The following is a 15,754-nucleotide window of genomic DNA, read 5'->3' on the forward strand; positions in this document are numbered from 1 at the left end:
CAAAACATACACCAAAGCAAGAAAATGTGTGGTCCTTGGTCAAGAAAGGAAACCATTGATAGATGTTAATCAAGAAACAGACCTAGTTTTTAAAATTAGGACAAAATGACAAAAATGTCATAGGACTTAAAGGAAAAGGTGGAAATCATGTGCAAAGAAATGGGAAGTTGAAGAAATCAAGGACAGTACTTTAAAAACCAAAGGGAAATGCTATCATTAAAATCACAGTATTAGAAGTAAAGAATTGGGTGAGCTAATGAGTAGTTAGGGAAAAAAAAAAGAAGAAAAAACTTGCAAATAGATAAATTAACAAACTGATATATAAGGAAAAAGATACATAAAATAGTATTTAAGATCTATGGAACAATTCTGTGTGGGTTAACATTTGTAACACTGGAGTGAAAAAGAAGAGGACAGAGAGGATGGGCAGAAAAAATATTCATAGATAAAAAGTGAGAATTTTTTAAAACAAATAAAAGATATCAACTTATGCCCAGAAATTGCACTGCCATGTGGAATAAATGCAAAGAAAACAACACCTATGCACATCATAGCCCAAATTCTGAAAGCCAAATTTCAAGGGCAGGTCTTAAATGCAGCCAAAGAGAAAGCATGTACCACACACAGGGGTGCCAAAATATGACCCACAAACGACTTAATCAAAATAGTGAAGACAAAAGAGGAATGACATATTTAAAATGCTGAAAGGAAAAAGAATCTGTCATTCTAAACTTTTATATACAGTAAAAAAAATCCTTCAAAAATGAACATAAAATAAAGATATCCTTGGATAGACAAAAGCTGAGAGACTTCATCTCCAACAAATGGCACTATAAGAAATGCTGAAAGAAGTTCTGAGGCCAAAGGCAAGAGAGACCAGATGGAAAACCAGATCCATAAGAAATGGTAGAAAAGTACCAGAAAAAAATATCTGGACAAATTAAAAAGAGGCATATATTTTAATACATTATATATATGTGTGTGTGTGTGTGTGTGTGTGTGTGTGTGTATGTATATATATATATATACATTTATATTTATATATATTTGTCTATATATAATTATATATATATTTACACATTCCTAGAAAAAAAAAGACCCATGTATAGTGCATTTAACAATGTGTAGGCATCAAGAAAATGATATTGTAAAGAATGGGAAAGAAATAAATGGAATTATGGAAGTTGTAAATGTCTTATATATCCACAAAATAGAATAATATTATTTGAAGGTACATGGTGAAAATTAAAGATACAAATTGTAATTTGTAGAGCAACCATTATATTTAAATTAAGAAAAAAGCTAGAAAGATAATTTAGAAATTTAAATGGAATATGAAAAAAAAATCCAACGTACCCAAAAGAAGTAAGGAAACAGGAAATAGAGAAAAAAAAAAAAATGACAAATGGAGTAGGTGAATGAAAAGAATTTCCCTTACCCACTATTAGTATTATTGTTGTTATTATTTTCTTGCAGTACTGGGGACTGAACCCAGGGACACTCCACTACTGAGTTACATCCCTGTCCTTTTTATTTTTTATTTTGAAACATGGTCTTCCTAAGTTGCCCAGGCTGGGCCTTGAACTTGAGATCCATCTGTCTTAGCCTGCCCAGTTGCTGGGATTACAGGCCTGCACCACCACACTAGGTTTAAGCACTATTATTGAACACTGAATTGTTTTTGGAAATTAGCTTCTGCTACTGACTTGGTAATATTTCTTTGTGAATTCAAACCCAAACTACAAGACAAAATAGAGCTAAAAGCAAAACTTATATTGTCAGAGAAGCCTTTTGACAGAACATGCTGTCAACAGTTAAAACAAGAAGCAAGATCTCCATTCTAACACAAACTTACAGCAGTTACATTTTTCTGAACTCAAACTACAGTTGCAAGAATGTCTTTCGGATTTCAATACAAATGCAAAGAACTTTCTGTATTTAAAATCCACTTAAGTGTGCAACTGGAGGAGCTACCACCTAATCTTCAACTGAAAGTGACTGATCTGCAATGTAAGGGCATGCTAACGGGAAAACATCAGGAGAATCTGAAGAATTCTAATAGAATTTTAGAAATACTTTCTAAGCACTGAACATGCTCAAGTAAAATCATAGACTTATGGATTTATATCAGTATGTGGCAGTACCGGTCTGGGTGGAAAGATATTTTAAAAATGAAATATGTACAATCTCACTAAAAAATCAGCATTAACAAGATGAACATTTGCAATGGATTTTGATGAAAGAGAATACTTACTTTGAACCCCATATAAGCGAACTGTTGTTCCGCCCAAAAAGAATTCCATTACTCTCATTAGGCTTGTATTAAAATTGCTATTTTTATTACACTCTGCATTTTATCAACAAAAAATAATGACCATTCCCCCCACCTTGTTACATAAGTATGTATATAATGCCCTCGATTTTTCCTCTTAGTTCACAAAACCTAAAATATTTACTATCAGGCCCTTTACAGAGATTGTCAATTTCTGGTCCAAGTGCAGTTTTTGCTACTAATGTGTATTTGCTTTGGAACCACACACATTGTATCTCAAACTGCTACTTCTATGAAAAACTTGGAGATGATAAAGAGGATTTAAGGAAGTTGAAAGTTAATTCAGTCCTGAGGTTAACTAATAATTGCAGCTAACATTAATTGAACACACATAATATATGGCAGTCTGCTGAAGAACCAGTTTGTACCTGTGGTCCCCCTTATCCATGGTTTCAGTTATCTGTGGTCAACCACAGACTGAAAGTATTAAATAGAAAGTTTCAGAAATAAACAATTCATAAGTTTTAAATAACTGTTATTACTATATGTTGTGATTGTCCTGTTTTATTAATTCTTGCTAATCTCTTAACTGTGCCTAACTAACAAAGTTAAGCTTTATGATAGACATGATGTATATGAGAAAATAATATATACAGGGTCCAGTTCTATCTGTTGTTTCAAGCATCCACAGGGAGTCTTGGAATATATCCTCTGTGGATAAGGAGTGGGGAGCTACTCTCTATATTTTCTCATTTAATATGAGAATCTTATTAGTCAGGTGTTACCTCCCCCCTCCCCACTTTATGGAAGCTTAGAGATTGAGCTGTCAGAAATCATATTGATAAATAAGCCATGTAAAGATTCATAAGGGACTATAAGATTTAACTCAGTAATGGGCCATCAGAACCAATATCTGCAAACACAGATGACTGGGGAAAGTGTGGGGGGGGGTTGTGAGCGCACACAGGGGCGTGTGTGTCAAAGACAGAGGAATTATTGTGGACAAGACAGAGATCTCTTTGGGAAGGCAGGACTACCAGGTGACACAAAAAACTGTTTTAGTTCCTGGAGGCTCACAAAACCCATTCCCACCTTCTGGGTAACAGGACACTTTGCCTCTCAACCCCTTTAAAAATTTTTGGGTCAGTGTTCCCATGAATGTGTGAACCAAAGTATTGTTTGTAAAAGTCTGAACACATTTTTTAATGCAGAAACATGAAGAAAAGTAGGTAGGCAAAACCCACAGGGGTGGGAGGATCTGGGATATCCATCCTGGTCGGGTGTAGAGAATATGAGAGTATATGTGTATGTAAACACGGGCAAACACTTATGTATGTGTATTCGTATATTTGTAATACTATCAAAAGAAAATGACAACAAATTTAGTTTATGTTACACGTTTATACATCAAACCTGTACATTATTAGCAGGGTTCAGAATTTAAACACAATGTTCTCAGACTCCTGCGGTGGACACTCGAGAGCATTTGGGAGACTATCAATAACAATAACAGAGTTGATCAGACTACTTGAGCTTAAGGCTGGAACGCTCGTCCCGCCGCTGACTCCTCTCAACTGCTTTTCCAACCAGCCTTCCTCCCTGCAGGATCCAGGGCCGTGCAAACGGCCAATGACGTTTCGGAGAAGGGTCCTGGGGAGGGGTATTCTCTGTAGGACCACGTCCTGTCAACTTTGTACTTGAGTCACCTATTTCGGTTGGTAGCGGCCGCTATTTCTTTAAAAGGACAGTGGATTTCGACACGCGGAGGGAGGGGGTCAGGAAAAGGAACTGGGCTGCCTTTGATAACTGCCCAGCAGCCTTCCTTCCCCGGAGCGCGTGCTCGGCTGGGGAAGCGCCTGCGGCGGCCGCGTACCGGACCGGCGTGGGCGCCTCCTCTTTTCGGGGCGCCCACCTTCCCGGGGAATCCCCCCACCCTACCGTCCCCTGCGCCCGCGGCGCGGCCGCCCGGCTTTGTCTCCGGCGTCGCGCTCCGGCGCTCGCTCCCCACACTTCCCCGTGTGCAGTCTGTAACCCGATCTCCCATTTCCTGGTGGATTCTCTTAAAGAGGCAGCGGTCGAGAAGCCGAACAAAGGCTATTGTTTTATTTCCTCCTTCGGATTCCGCGTCCTTCCCGGAATGCCCCTTCCTATATCGTTATTCTCAATGCAACTGCGCGCAGGGAAACTATTTAAAAACCCTTATGCTTTTCCATGTAGCCAAGAAACGTAGGTAGGGGGAGGCCGGAGGAGTTGAATAAAACCTGTTATGCGGTTTCTGGGGCCACAATGTAACGTTTTGTAAACGTGTCTTCTTAGAGCCAGCAATTATCTGCCGGGCTCTGCCAGCCGGGGGTCGCCCGCGCGTAGTGCAGGCGCGGGACGCCAGTGGTGCCCTGGGGGGCTGCGCGGCGCGCTCGGGTCTCAGCTCCCGGGCGTCCTCCGCCCGCGCCCCCGCGGCCGCCCCTCCCCCGCCCGGCTTTTATTTCCCCGATGCTGGGCTGTAACCCGAGCTTTTATTTCCTGGTGGCTCCTTTAAGAGGCAGAGCTCTGTGCTGGGAATTCACGTCAGTTTCTGCACTGAAACTCTCAAGATCAATGAGCAAAGAGCTTTCTCAGTTCTGCCTTTCAGTTTCTCTCTTCCAGGAAGGAAAACATTCGAGAGAGCGAGGGAGAGCGACGGGAGGGCGGGGGCGGGCGCGCCGGCCGCGGGTGGGAGGAGAGACGGGAGGCCGGCGGGCAGCCCGGGTCGCCGCGCCGCGACCCGCAGACCCCGCCGCCGCTCGGCCCGGCTCCCACGCCCCCGTGCCCAGCGCGCGCAACTCCGCCGGCCGCCCCGCCCCGCCCGCCGCGCGCTCGCAGCCCCCCGGGGCGGCTGCCCGAGAGATGCTGGAAGAAACTTCTTAAATGACCGCGTCCGGCTGCCCGCGGAGCATTTCTGGGTTGGGGAGAGGAAAGGAAAGTGGAAAAAAACTGAGAACTTCCTGATCCCTCTCGCTGTGAGACATGTCTGAGACTCCTGCTCAGTGTAGCATTAAGGTAAAGATCTGCTCCCCTCCCTCTCGGTGGTCGGAAACCTTGAGCTGCACCGGCCAGGGCAGTCGTGCTGGGCTCCTCCGAGCAGGCTGTTGCAGTTGGTCTGCTCGCAGTAAATTATTTGGGGCGCGAGGCAAGGAGATGCAGCTCGCGGCAGCGTCTGTACCCTTTAGCGTAACCTTGCTGCTGCCGGCCGCCGAGCCCCTCGTCCGCTCCTAGGCCCCCACCCCACCCCCTTTCTTTTGACAATGAAATGCCCGTCACAATTGGTTAGGAGGAACCCGGTTTCTCCAGATCTGTTAAACACCTCCGTAATTAGTGAGCTTTGAAAACAACAACAACAACAACAAAAAAAAAAAAACCCTGCTCCCTATTCCTACAACTAACATGTGACTAAAATGTAACTTTTGTTCTCGAAGGGTGGTCTCCTTAGAGAAAAAGTTCTCCAGCCCCTATTGGGGATGGATTCGTTTCTTCCCTTCTTTTTTTAAAGGACTCCCTCAATTTGATCACACAGGATCCACCCCCCCCCCGCCCCATTGTAATTGCAAGCACTGTCGAAGAGACAGTCTTGGTGTCAGCTTTTCCTGGGCATTGCACAATGAATCTTTTTTTTTAACCAAGGTGAATAAAGTTGCTGAATAGTTACTTTTACTTCAATGCCTATGAAAGTCGAGCAATCTCAAAAAGTAGAAAACTCTGTAATGCAGAGAGGAAAAATAAATGACCAGGCAAAATGACCTTCTCTGTTTGACAGTGCAAAGAGGGTATCTAAGAGCAGCAATCTCCTGACTCTGACCATGTTTTGCAGTATTGTAAAGGCCGAATGGATGCTTGAAAACACGGTGCTTGGCTTCCAAGTAGTCGCGGATATATAATCCAAAAATTCTATGGTGCCTTGGTTTGTTGCTTCTAAAAAGTTATAAAGTTTGCTACTATTGGGAGGCGGGATAATTTGTCCATCTCCCCCGATTATTTTTCCTATCTCTGCATTTCTTGTGGTTTATACATTTCACGGTTCCATCAGTACCCAGGTGGCAAGCTTTCTGCTCCAGTGAGAGGCTGAAACCGCTGAAGTTTGTTTTGGGCTTGGCCTATTTAAATGTGTTCATTGAATGGACACTGCAGAAACAATGGACATTTAACCTGTTTTCTTAGTCTAAGGGGAGTTAGAAAAAATCTTTTCCGTTCTAACACTGATTTTCAATTAGGATCTATGTAGGGGAAAGGCAGCATTTTAAAAATTTTTATCATACTTGTCATTCTAGGTTTTCATAATTAGAATCAGATCTTAGTATTTCTTATCAGGAAAGATGGTCATGGATTTGAAGTAAGGCCAATGTGAACTCAAAAGGTGGGTCAGGTTTCTTTGTTTTTGTCTCACAGAAATGCCCAGTGGAACTTTTGGGCTTCTGTGTTTGTACTTATCTCAGGGTAGGCATAGAGAAGTGCCACGCTAAAGAACCCAGGATACTCGGTACTTTAATTTCTTTTGTGTTATAAATTAGATTCTGCGTCTACTTCAGGAAAATTCTGTGGTATAGATATTCTGATTTATTTGACACTTAATAACAAAAACAGGTAACTAAATTTGATCACACAGGATCCACACCCCCCCCCCCATTGTAATTGCAAGCACTGTCGAAGAGACAGTCTTGGTGGTATTAAGTCAGTAAATTGTATTTGACTGGATAGCAATAAACCTGCTATCAGGAAAATCTGGACCAGCTACTGAGCTGTAACTTTAGGATGAAGACAACAAAAAGCAATCCATTCTTGTGACCTCTGGTATCTCTTCTAAAGAGATTGTTCTTTGCTGTTCTGATATGCTTATGGTTCTGTGCTGGAGACAGAAGTGCCCTGGTGACTATTCATTGTACTGTGGAAAAAGAGTACAGCAGTTTTTTATACATACAGAACCAATCCCAAACCCAAACAAAACACCTTCTTAAATGTGACATAAAAATTGTCCATAATTTGCATATCATTTTCCCCCCTTATTGCTTATATTCTCAGGTTGGTTTTTCTCTGTCTTAACCAGCCCCTTAGTTCTTTTTAGATGCCTCTTTTCATTACTGTGTATTTCTCTGTGATCAAAATATTATTCTTCACCAGTCATGAATGTACCACTTTATTTTGGATTGTTCTTTATGGAACCAGTCTGAATATTTGCTGAAACTGTATGTGTTTGGGTGCACATATGTCAAAAGTATCTTTCCATGGAGTTTTTAATGAATTTATAATGTTCTAATAACAAGCACCGGAGATCAAGGACCAGGATTATCACAGGTCATCTGAAAATGTTCTGGCGATGTACACTACATTTCACTTAGTCCTTGAGTTGTGGTACATAATAAAAAATGCTAGTAACCCACAAACAAGTTGCTTCTTCTGGAGGCATTGCTTCTAGAATCCAGTAAATGGTAAACTTTTCTGTGGAGTAGAGAATGAATGTCAATCTTTCAGGGATGAACTGATGAGTCTGAGGTACTGAAGATGTGTGACAGGGAAGGCTGTCTGTACTTGGAGGGATTTCTTTCCCTCCTCATCACCACTCCTGAAGCCATCCTCACTTGTTCTCATGCCCTACAAGCAGCTGGTCAGCGGGCAGTAAATTCCTTAGTGGCTGGGGAGATGGAGTATGGAGGAGCCTGGCCAGAGGCGACCGCAGAGGGAAGTACTTGTTTACTTCTGAGCAGAGTCTGCTCTGCTAAAGAAAAGTAGTGTCTGATTTGGGTGGAGTTCCAAGGTGAAAGTTCTAAATTGGTCAGTTGGTGACACTATTAGGTGGGTGACTGGCAATGAATGCCTAATAAGGGCTTTTTTTTGTTTTGTTTTGTTTTGTTTTCACTTCAAAAGCATCTTCCCATCACCTCAGGAAGTTAGTATCAGAAACATACTTTTGTGAAGAGAGGTTGACCAGCCCAAGTTTACCCAGTCTAACTTGAACCCCTTCATATGTTTTGGCATTCTTGTCACAAGAAGTTAGTCCCTGATTATTTGTGGTCATTTTATCTATAAGAATAGGATCCACTCTTTTCTATAAAAAGTCAATTTTTTTTTTCAGAGGTCTATACCAATCAAGAAAGAGGGAAGAGTCTATCTTTTTCATCATCGGCCTTCACCTTCAAGTCACCTGTTCATTTTTTTTAAGTTAGCCAAGTTGCAGTAGAAGATGGTGGTGGTCCAGCCAACAGTCTTTTACAGGGCTTGGCATGGCACTTTCCTTGGCCCGGACAGTCCAGAATACAAAAACCAGTCGATAATGTCCCTAGGCCCTTCTTTCCCTGCCCTCCTGTTTGGTTGACTTTCGTAGCAGAATGAAATTTTTTATTTAAATCTCCTTGCTAACTGAGAGACTGTCTGGATCTCTCCTGCTGGGCTCTAAGCTCCTTGGGTTTAGTGATGGTTATCTTGGTGACCTAGTACCTCGCTTGGCAGTTAGCGCAGAAATGTTTCTGTCATGTTTGCTGACTTGAAGTGAGGTGTGCATGAGCCGAGTGCCATTTCCTCCCTGTGTTAGTTACCTCAGGGTGACATAACACCTTCATCCACTGGCTTGCAAGAAGTGTTTAGTAGGGCCACCCTATTGGAGCTGTCCTTGAGTATCCAAAAGTTATTATTAATAAATTTGATATACCATTTTATTATGGTATTATATCTATTTTATTAAATTTGAGGATAAAATCCTCAAAAACTGCTTTTGTCTAAATAAGCAAAAAAGGGCATTGATAAGAGATAGAAGAAATGGGCTAAGGAATCACTGTAAAAGTTCAGATTAGCAGGTGTCTAAGTTCTCCCAGTTTTTCTGATGGTAGCATCAGAAAACCTGAGACATCCAGAGTTGAGAGATCTTAGAGATACCCTGAGCCAACCTCCTATTTTATTTGAGGGGGTTTGGAGAGCTAAGTGGTTTGCTTTAGGAGTAACTGAGCCAGATTTGGAGGAACACAGGACTACAGGGTCTTAGGCCACAGTACCACATTCTTTGGGTTCATGGTGCATCTATAAAAGGCCAAGGAAATTCGATACAATAGGCTTCACTCTCTCTGGCACTTCCTAGCATGGTCCATTTTAATCACAAGCCAGCTGGTGTGAGGGCACAGAGGTATGTGCCAAGGAAGATGGTGTGTGTGGGAGCATTGGGCTGCCAGGGTCTCGTCAGGTGTGAGAAGAGGAAGTAGTAGGAGGTAGGGATGAACAAAGAAGGGCCTGGGGACTTGTATTTGCACTGCAATTTGCTACAAAATATATATTTAATGGTGTGTGAGTGCCAGGCAGTTCTGCTTTGGGCTGGAGGCTCTGGTACCTGCTATCAGGTCCCTGTGAGGATCCTTGAGGAAGCCATTGGTGCTTTTATCCAGGGTCAGCCAAATGTATTTATACCTCCACTTGATGTATAATAAGTTCCCTTTTTAAAAACAGTGAAAACTACAAAAATGGCAACTGATCCCAAAGAAGTGACCATGGAGAAAGTATTCCCCTTAGGGTAGGTTAGGCAGGGGGCAAATACCCCAAATGTGAGTACCAGAGACAGGATGAACTAAGACATTTTGTCTCAGTGAAACTGCATTTACTTCTACTAGGGAAGGTCAGGGACAAGAGGTGGCTGGGAGTAACTTGAAGAGCAATTTCATTTTATTATGGACTTTGAAGTTGCCCTTTGGTGTGGATCTCTGAGGGAACCAGTGTCAAATGAAGCCCTCTAGGGCGTGGGGTACACAGTGATGAATTTTTCTCTGTGGATACCACATTGGCTTGGTTGTAGGCAGTCTGCTGCCACTGTGTTTGTTGTTATATGTGTGGAACCCATCTCTGTGTGTATTTGTTGAATAGAACAGAATTCCCACACCAAAAGGGGCCCAGCTTGAAGACTGTTCTTTGATAAACCTAGTATTTGGGGAAACAAAACCCAGACTAAATTAGTAAGAAGTTAGAATTATAGACAATTAAAGAGCAAACACATTTTTATTGATTTTTCTGAACATATAGTAACCAGACAAAGTGGTGCTTACTGGGGCATCTCAGGATGAGTCCCAACGAATAGTCCCAATGACTTGTGTTCCCCACCATCCATTGCATAGGAATGAGCATTACCATGTGCTCAAAACTGTTTCTTTGGAGTTGCAGCATTACCACAGATCTGTTAGGTGCTCTGAAAATTTTTTTGGTGACCCTTTCATTTTAGGTAGTGAAAATATACAGTTTAGCCTGGTTTTGTTGCAGTGATCTGAAATTCTCAGTGCATGGGCAAGAGTCCTGATTAGGAAGGCCTGACCCTGAAGTCAGAGTGGGCTGCCCCATTGAGCCCAACCACTCATACAGTCCTGTGGACTATGCTTGTGGGAAACTGTAGAGCCTTTCATTTTTGGAACTTTATATGTTCTATCTAGTTGGAAAGTGTTTGTTGCTTTAGTGGTCATCACTCCTGCAACAACCAGTACAGGTCTGCAGCTGTATGATGATTTACTGTTCAGAGGCACTTTCTTCTCTCCTTTTCCTTCTTCCTCTTCCCTGCCGCCTCCTCCTCCCCCTTCATCACCATACTTTATTGCATACTGACATGTGCTGGTCCTTGTGCCAAGTGTTGTATTTACATTATCTCATTTACTCTTCACAATTCTCTCCAGGATGCAGTTTTTCTCCCCATCTGACAGTGAGGAAACTGAAGCCCAGAGAAACTGAGTGATATATTGGACTCAGATCCCCCACACTATATATAAGGAGCAATGTGAGGGCCAGAGTCTGTATCATGTGACCACAATTCCAAAGTGTTTTCCATGACACAGTTCCAAAGCACAGCTATCTTTGTTAAGAAAATTAGGAACTTAAGAGTGATGAGAACTGGTGGTTCCTCACAGGAGTTAAGGTGATAGGCAGGAGTAACACTCACAGAGATCCTTGCAGTGCTCGTGTGTTTCCTCTGCAAGCTGGTCTTTGTTGAAGGTGGTTGTTTCTAGCCATTCTACAGGTAGTGGGGACAGTCAGAAGGTCACACCGAGCTACCCACTCTGGGATGGATGTCCATGTCTTCCATTTTACACCAATCCTGAATATCCTGTAGTGATATGTTGTCTGTCAGCAGGTTTCATTTGGGGTCCTCACACTTTGCTCAGAAACTTTCTCTTCCTTTTCAGCTTTTCTCTTACTTCTCCCAGTGCCTAATCTCCTTGATTGAGAGGTTGAACATCCGTGGGGTTGTGTCCTCAGCTTGCCCAGCCTCAGGATCAGACACCTTCTCTGTCCCTATCAGTCCTGCTCACTCTCTTCTCCTTGCACAACTTTTTGTTTGAAAGCTTTTTGCTCAATCCATGAACTTAATATCTCTTTCTCCCACCCCTTTCTTAAAACATCCCTTATGTACATCTTTAATATGTGTGATTCCTGGGGATCTATTTGAAGTTTTGCAGATATTCCCTGGTTTTCCCTCCACCTCTAAAGGAATGATTATTTATCTTACTTTCTCATGACAGCCTGCACATACTGGCCTTGTTCTTTCTGACTTTCTTGAATAAAGAGAAAATTTTGACCATCTGACTCTATCAATTTCTGAATGTAAACAGTTTTATAAAGATAGAGGAGATGTGGGAAGGTTGCAGAAAAAGAAGGAGGGAGGGAGGGAAAGAGGGAAAAGGATCATGGAAATAACACAAGGGAATTTAGAAAACCCAACCTAAACTTCTCATGAAAAAAATGCCCAAGAACATTTTGTTAATTGTAGCCAAGCCAGAATCAGGTGTTCTGTCCTGGGCCCATATCTTTCGAACCCCATGGCAGAAGAGCCATTAAAAAACAGACAAGGATTCACACAGCCTAGCTTCCCTGTCCTGACTGATCTGTAAGGTTAAACCTCTGTACGGCAGTGCAGAATGGTGATGCTCTTGTATATAATTATGACTCCCAAATTAAATTGTGAGATTTAAAAAGCGAGGAAAGAATGAAATATATTTTGGAAAGATAGCCAACAAAAAGGGTTGACATAAAAATAATGTTGAGTTTTTAAAGTCTAAGCTTCACTTATCCGATGTATGATTTATAAAAATACTTTCCATTGAAGAGGTGAAAGAGCTGGCAGTGCTCCTGGGGCCTCATGTACTCCTTAGGGGTGTTTTCTCTTTGTATGTGGGAGTCAGACATAGGGAAAACAACTTCATTTCCTGAATGACCCAAAAAGGACATTTTACCCTGCCGGCACGATTGCTGCTGGTGGTAGATGTTGCCAGTAATGTACTTGAAATCACCACTGCTTTAGATTTAGATTTAGATTGGGATTTTATTCTGTCTTCTGTTCGTTGTTTCTTACCCATAAAGTCAACTTCCCATAAAGGGTAGTGTAAGTGCCTGAGAAGAGGGATCCACTCAGTGTGGAGTGCTCCCAGGGGAGGAGACAGATGCTGGAGTAGACAGGCCTGTGAAGCCTGGTCCTTGAACTTGAACTAGCTTGAGTTTCTTAATCATGAACCTAGTGGTGATAAAACTATGTACCTTTTAGAGTTGTTGGGATATGTAAATTGTGTTATACTGTTAAAACGAATTCTTCCTCTTTACATATCATCTGTAACAAGGATTGAGAGGGGGCTAGACATTTTCTAGTTCATTACACAATTGAGAATACAGATGCCAGAGATGTTGATGGTCTTGCTCAAGCTCACGGGGCTGGTGGGTGGTCCTGCCTGAGCTAAAACCTAGCTTTCCCAAGTTGGCTGACACCGAGAAACTATGCTCTTGTCACAATCCCAGAATTTTCTGTAGGGTTGGGATCACTCTGCTCAGAAAAGCTCTCATTTTAACTTTAATTGAACTCAATCCTTGACAACAGGAGAGATGAGCAGTTGCAGTTTTGCGACAATATGAGATGCCTTTTGTATCTTACCACAGAGTTTTGAGGGAAATAGCTAGTGTGGCTTTGAATTAGTTTCCAGAGATGAAAGAAAAGGAAAAAACCTAAGTCCGTACAGTGACTCTAGCACTATTACTCAGCACTCAAGTATTCAAACGTATTCAGGGATCTGCTTGTTCATACAGTCGCTTATTATTTGTGACTGGGGTGAGACTTGAAAGACGGCATCAATTCTTAGTCTGCTTTTGTTTCACAGGCAATACCATGTCTGTCTGACCACAGAACAGACGCTGTTTGCGATGGGGTGGTAAATTTCCAGTTTCATAAGCTGGGAGTAGATGGCCCTTCGTGGATATTTAATTATATGGAGGAGTTTGAAAAAGCTGAATTTGTTACCTTGGGGCATGAGGGGAACCTTTGTTTCCAGTAGATGTTAAGGGAATGAAGTATCTCTTTTCAGCAGCCTTATTCTTTTTGCTGTGAACTTAAAATCCAGATCTTCATTTGCATATGCATGTTACATGAGAAGATGAGATGGAGGCTGGAAAATTACCCTTTGGAGGAATAGTGGAGAGAGTGCTCACTGCCCTCTTCCACCCCATGAAACAGGTATGGGGCCTTCAGATTGTTAAAGAGGTTTGGAGGGAAACCATGCCCCTGCACTCTCTGAGAAGCTACCAGTGGACACGGGTGATTCTTCTCTCAGCTGTCTGGTACCCTCTGCAGTGGGTTATGATGGACCAAGTGACTGTCTTCCTTTAGACTTATCTGTATGGTGAGGTCAGTGATCCTTGCTTTGCTCACATCTCCTATATGTGAGGAAGCTGACTCTGTGTTTCCTGGAAGAAATGAGCTACTGATAAAAATCAGTCTTGTAATTAAAAAAAAAAAAAAATCCAGAGAACAGCCTGTTTGTCTCTGAAGCTACCTCTTTCCCCAAACACTCCCCCTTGCTCCCTAGTGAAAGTGGGAGTCTAGGCATGGCAGCTAAAGTTCTGGAACTGAGAGAGAAGCAAAAAGAAGGGCTGAAGGCCGTCCACCTCACTGCAGGTATGGAATGCTAGTGTCCCTGATGAAGAAGGAAACTCAAGGGATGACTTAACATCAGTGTTGTCTCCATCCTAATCATTAATGTTTGGACAATCAGGGAGGGTATGGGGAAATACTGGGGAACAAGATTATGAAATTATGCTATGTCCATGTATATCACATGAATCTTGTGCATATGTATGTGTGTATGTGTATAATCTAATTGAAATAATAATATTAATAGAAGGGTAGATAGAGTAGAACAAGCAGGTGGAGGAGGGAAAGGAAAAGGAAGGTACTGGGGAATGAGCTGGATCAAATTATGTCATGTGCATGTGCAGAGATGGCATAATGAATCCCACTATTATGATTATGTACAATCATGAACCAATAAATTTTTTTTTTTTTTTTTTTTTTTTTTTGCGGTACTGGGGATTGAACCCAGGGCTTTGTGCTTGCAAGGCAAGCACTCTACCAGCTGAGCTATCTCCCTAGCCCACCAATAAAAATTTTTAATACTTGAACAAATAGATCCATACTAGAGTGAGTAGGAGGAAATAGAATGGAGATTTCATAAAAAGGGAGGCATGGTTTTGCTAAGGTCTTTCTTTAGCTGCTTTGAGAAACTCAGACTTGGGAAGGAAACATCTCAACATTAGTTCCTTCACTATTCGTTGTTTTTGTCTAGTCCATTTGTCTTTCCCAGGCTGTTCTCTACCATCAAATCAGACTCCTTCTGGAGCAAACCACACTGTGGTGTCTCCTGACTCTCCCTGTGGTCCAGCTAATTGTTTTTATGTATTGATTTGTGATCACAGTCCAATCACTCAGGGGGGCAGAAGTGAAGTCTCCTTTCTTTGGGCATCTGTGTATACATGCTCATGCCCAAGTTCTTGCCATTGGGTTGGCGTAGCTGGTTTTGGAAAAATGACAAATCTGAAAGATGGACTTCTGGTTCCTTTTGTAACTGCTATGTCCTTTTGACTTGAGGTCTGAGAGATTTATAAAATCTGTGTCATGAGTTTTCTTGACTGGTGTTTTGAGCTGTTGACCCATGGCTCTCCTGACATTAATGGCCAGTGACGGGGAGACACAGGTCAAGGGTCTCCTTACTTGGCCCCTTTTGACGTGGTCTTTATTCAGAGTAGGAGAGTTGTTATTTAAGGGATAAAATCTGAGTGATTTTGAGCAGATTCCCCAGTCTGAGTAAATTTATTCTTCCCCACAACTTTGGGATCTGAATGACTGGATTTGGCTGAGTATATCTCAAATCCCCTGGAAAATTGCCAGCTCTTTATTTGACTTGGTGCCACTTAGTCCTTCATTTAGTCCGCTGACTCTGATTCTTTGTGGGGAGGTGGAAAGGAGAGACCGCACCGTTGGGAAAGGTAAGAGTATTTTCTCTCACTAGAGAAACAAAGGCTCCCTTTCTGGATTTTGTATTCTGTTTTCTTGTGTCTCTGACACCCTGCTTTGGCAGGACTGAGTTAGGAGGCGATGGTGTACTTCTCTGCAGGCAGAAGTCAGCTGTAGGTCAGACACAGCTTTGGAACATGCAGGAATCCAGCAGGAATCTTGGC

General features: G+C 42.2%; 2 protein-coding genes across 4 annotated transcripts in view; both read left to right on the forward strand.

Annotated features, from left to right (window-relative positions):
• Positions 1–4,468: 4,468 nt before the first annotated feature.
• LOC124982427 (CASP-like protein 4A1) lies at positions 4,469–5,180 on the forward strand. Its single transcript, XM_047549045.1, has 2 exons — positions 4,469–4,502; positions 4,916–5,180. Exons 1-2 carry the CDS (start codon positions 4,474–4,476, stop codon positions 5,178–5,180), a joined length of 294 nt encoding a protein of 97 aa, XP_047405001.1. The 5' UTR covers positions 4,469–4,473.
• Positions 5,179–15,754, forward strand: part of Etv6 (ETS variant transcription factor 6) — a 219,141-nt gene continuing 208,565 nt past the window's right edge. Inside the window, exon 1 of one of the 3 annotated variants that reach the window (XM_047549040.1) lies at positions 5,179–5,308. In XM_047549040.1, the coding sequence (XP_047404996.1) occupies positions 5,276–5,308 (33 nt within the window). In that variant the 5' untranslated portion in view covers positions 5,179–5,275. The remainder of the gene's footprint in view (positions 5,309–15,754) is intronic. The other 2 variants (XM_047549041.1, XM_047549044.1) reach the window with 2 other exon arrangements.

The sequence above is a fragment of the Sciurus carolinensis genome, chromosome 4 (genome assembly GCF_902686445.1).
Source record: "Sciurus carolinensis chromosome 4, mSciCar1.2, whole genome shotgun sequence".
In the NCBI taxonomy this organism is placed as follows: domain Eukaryota; kingdom Metazoa; phylum Chordata; class Mammalia; order Rodentia; family Sciuridae; genus Sciurus; species Sciurus carolinensis.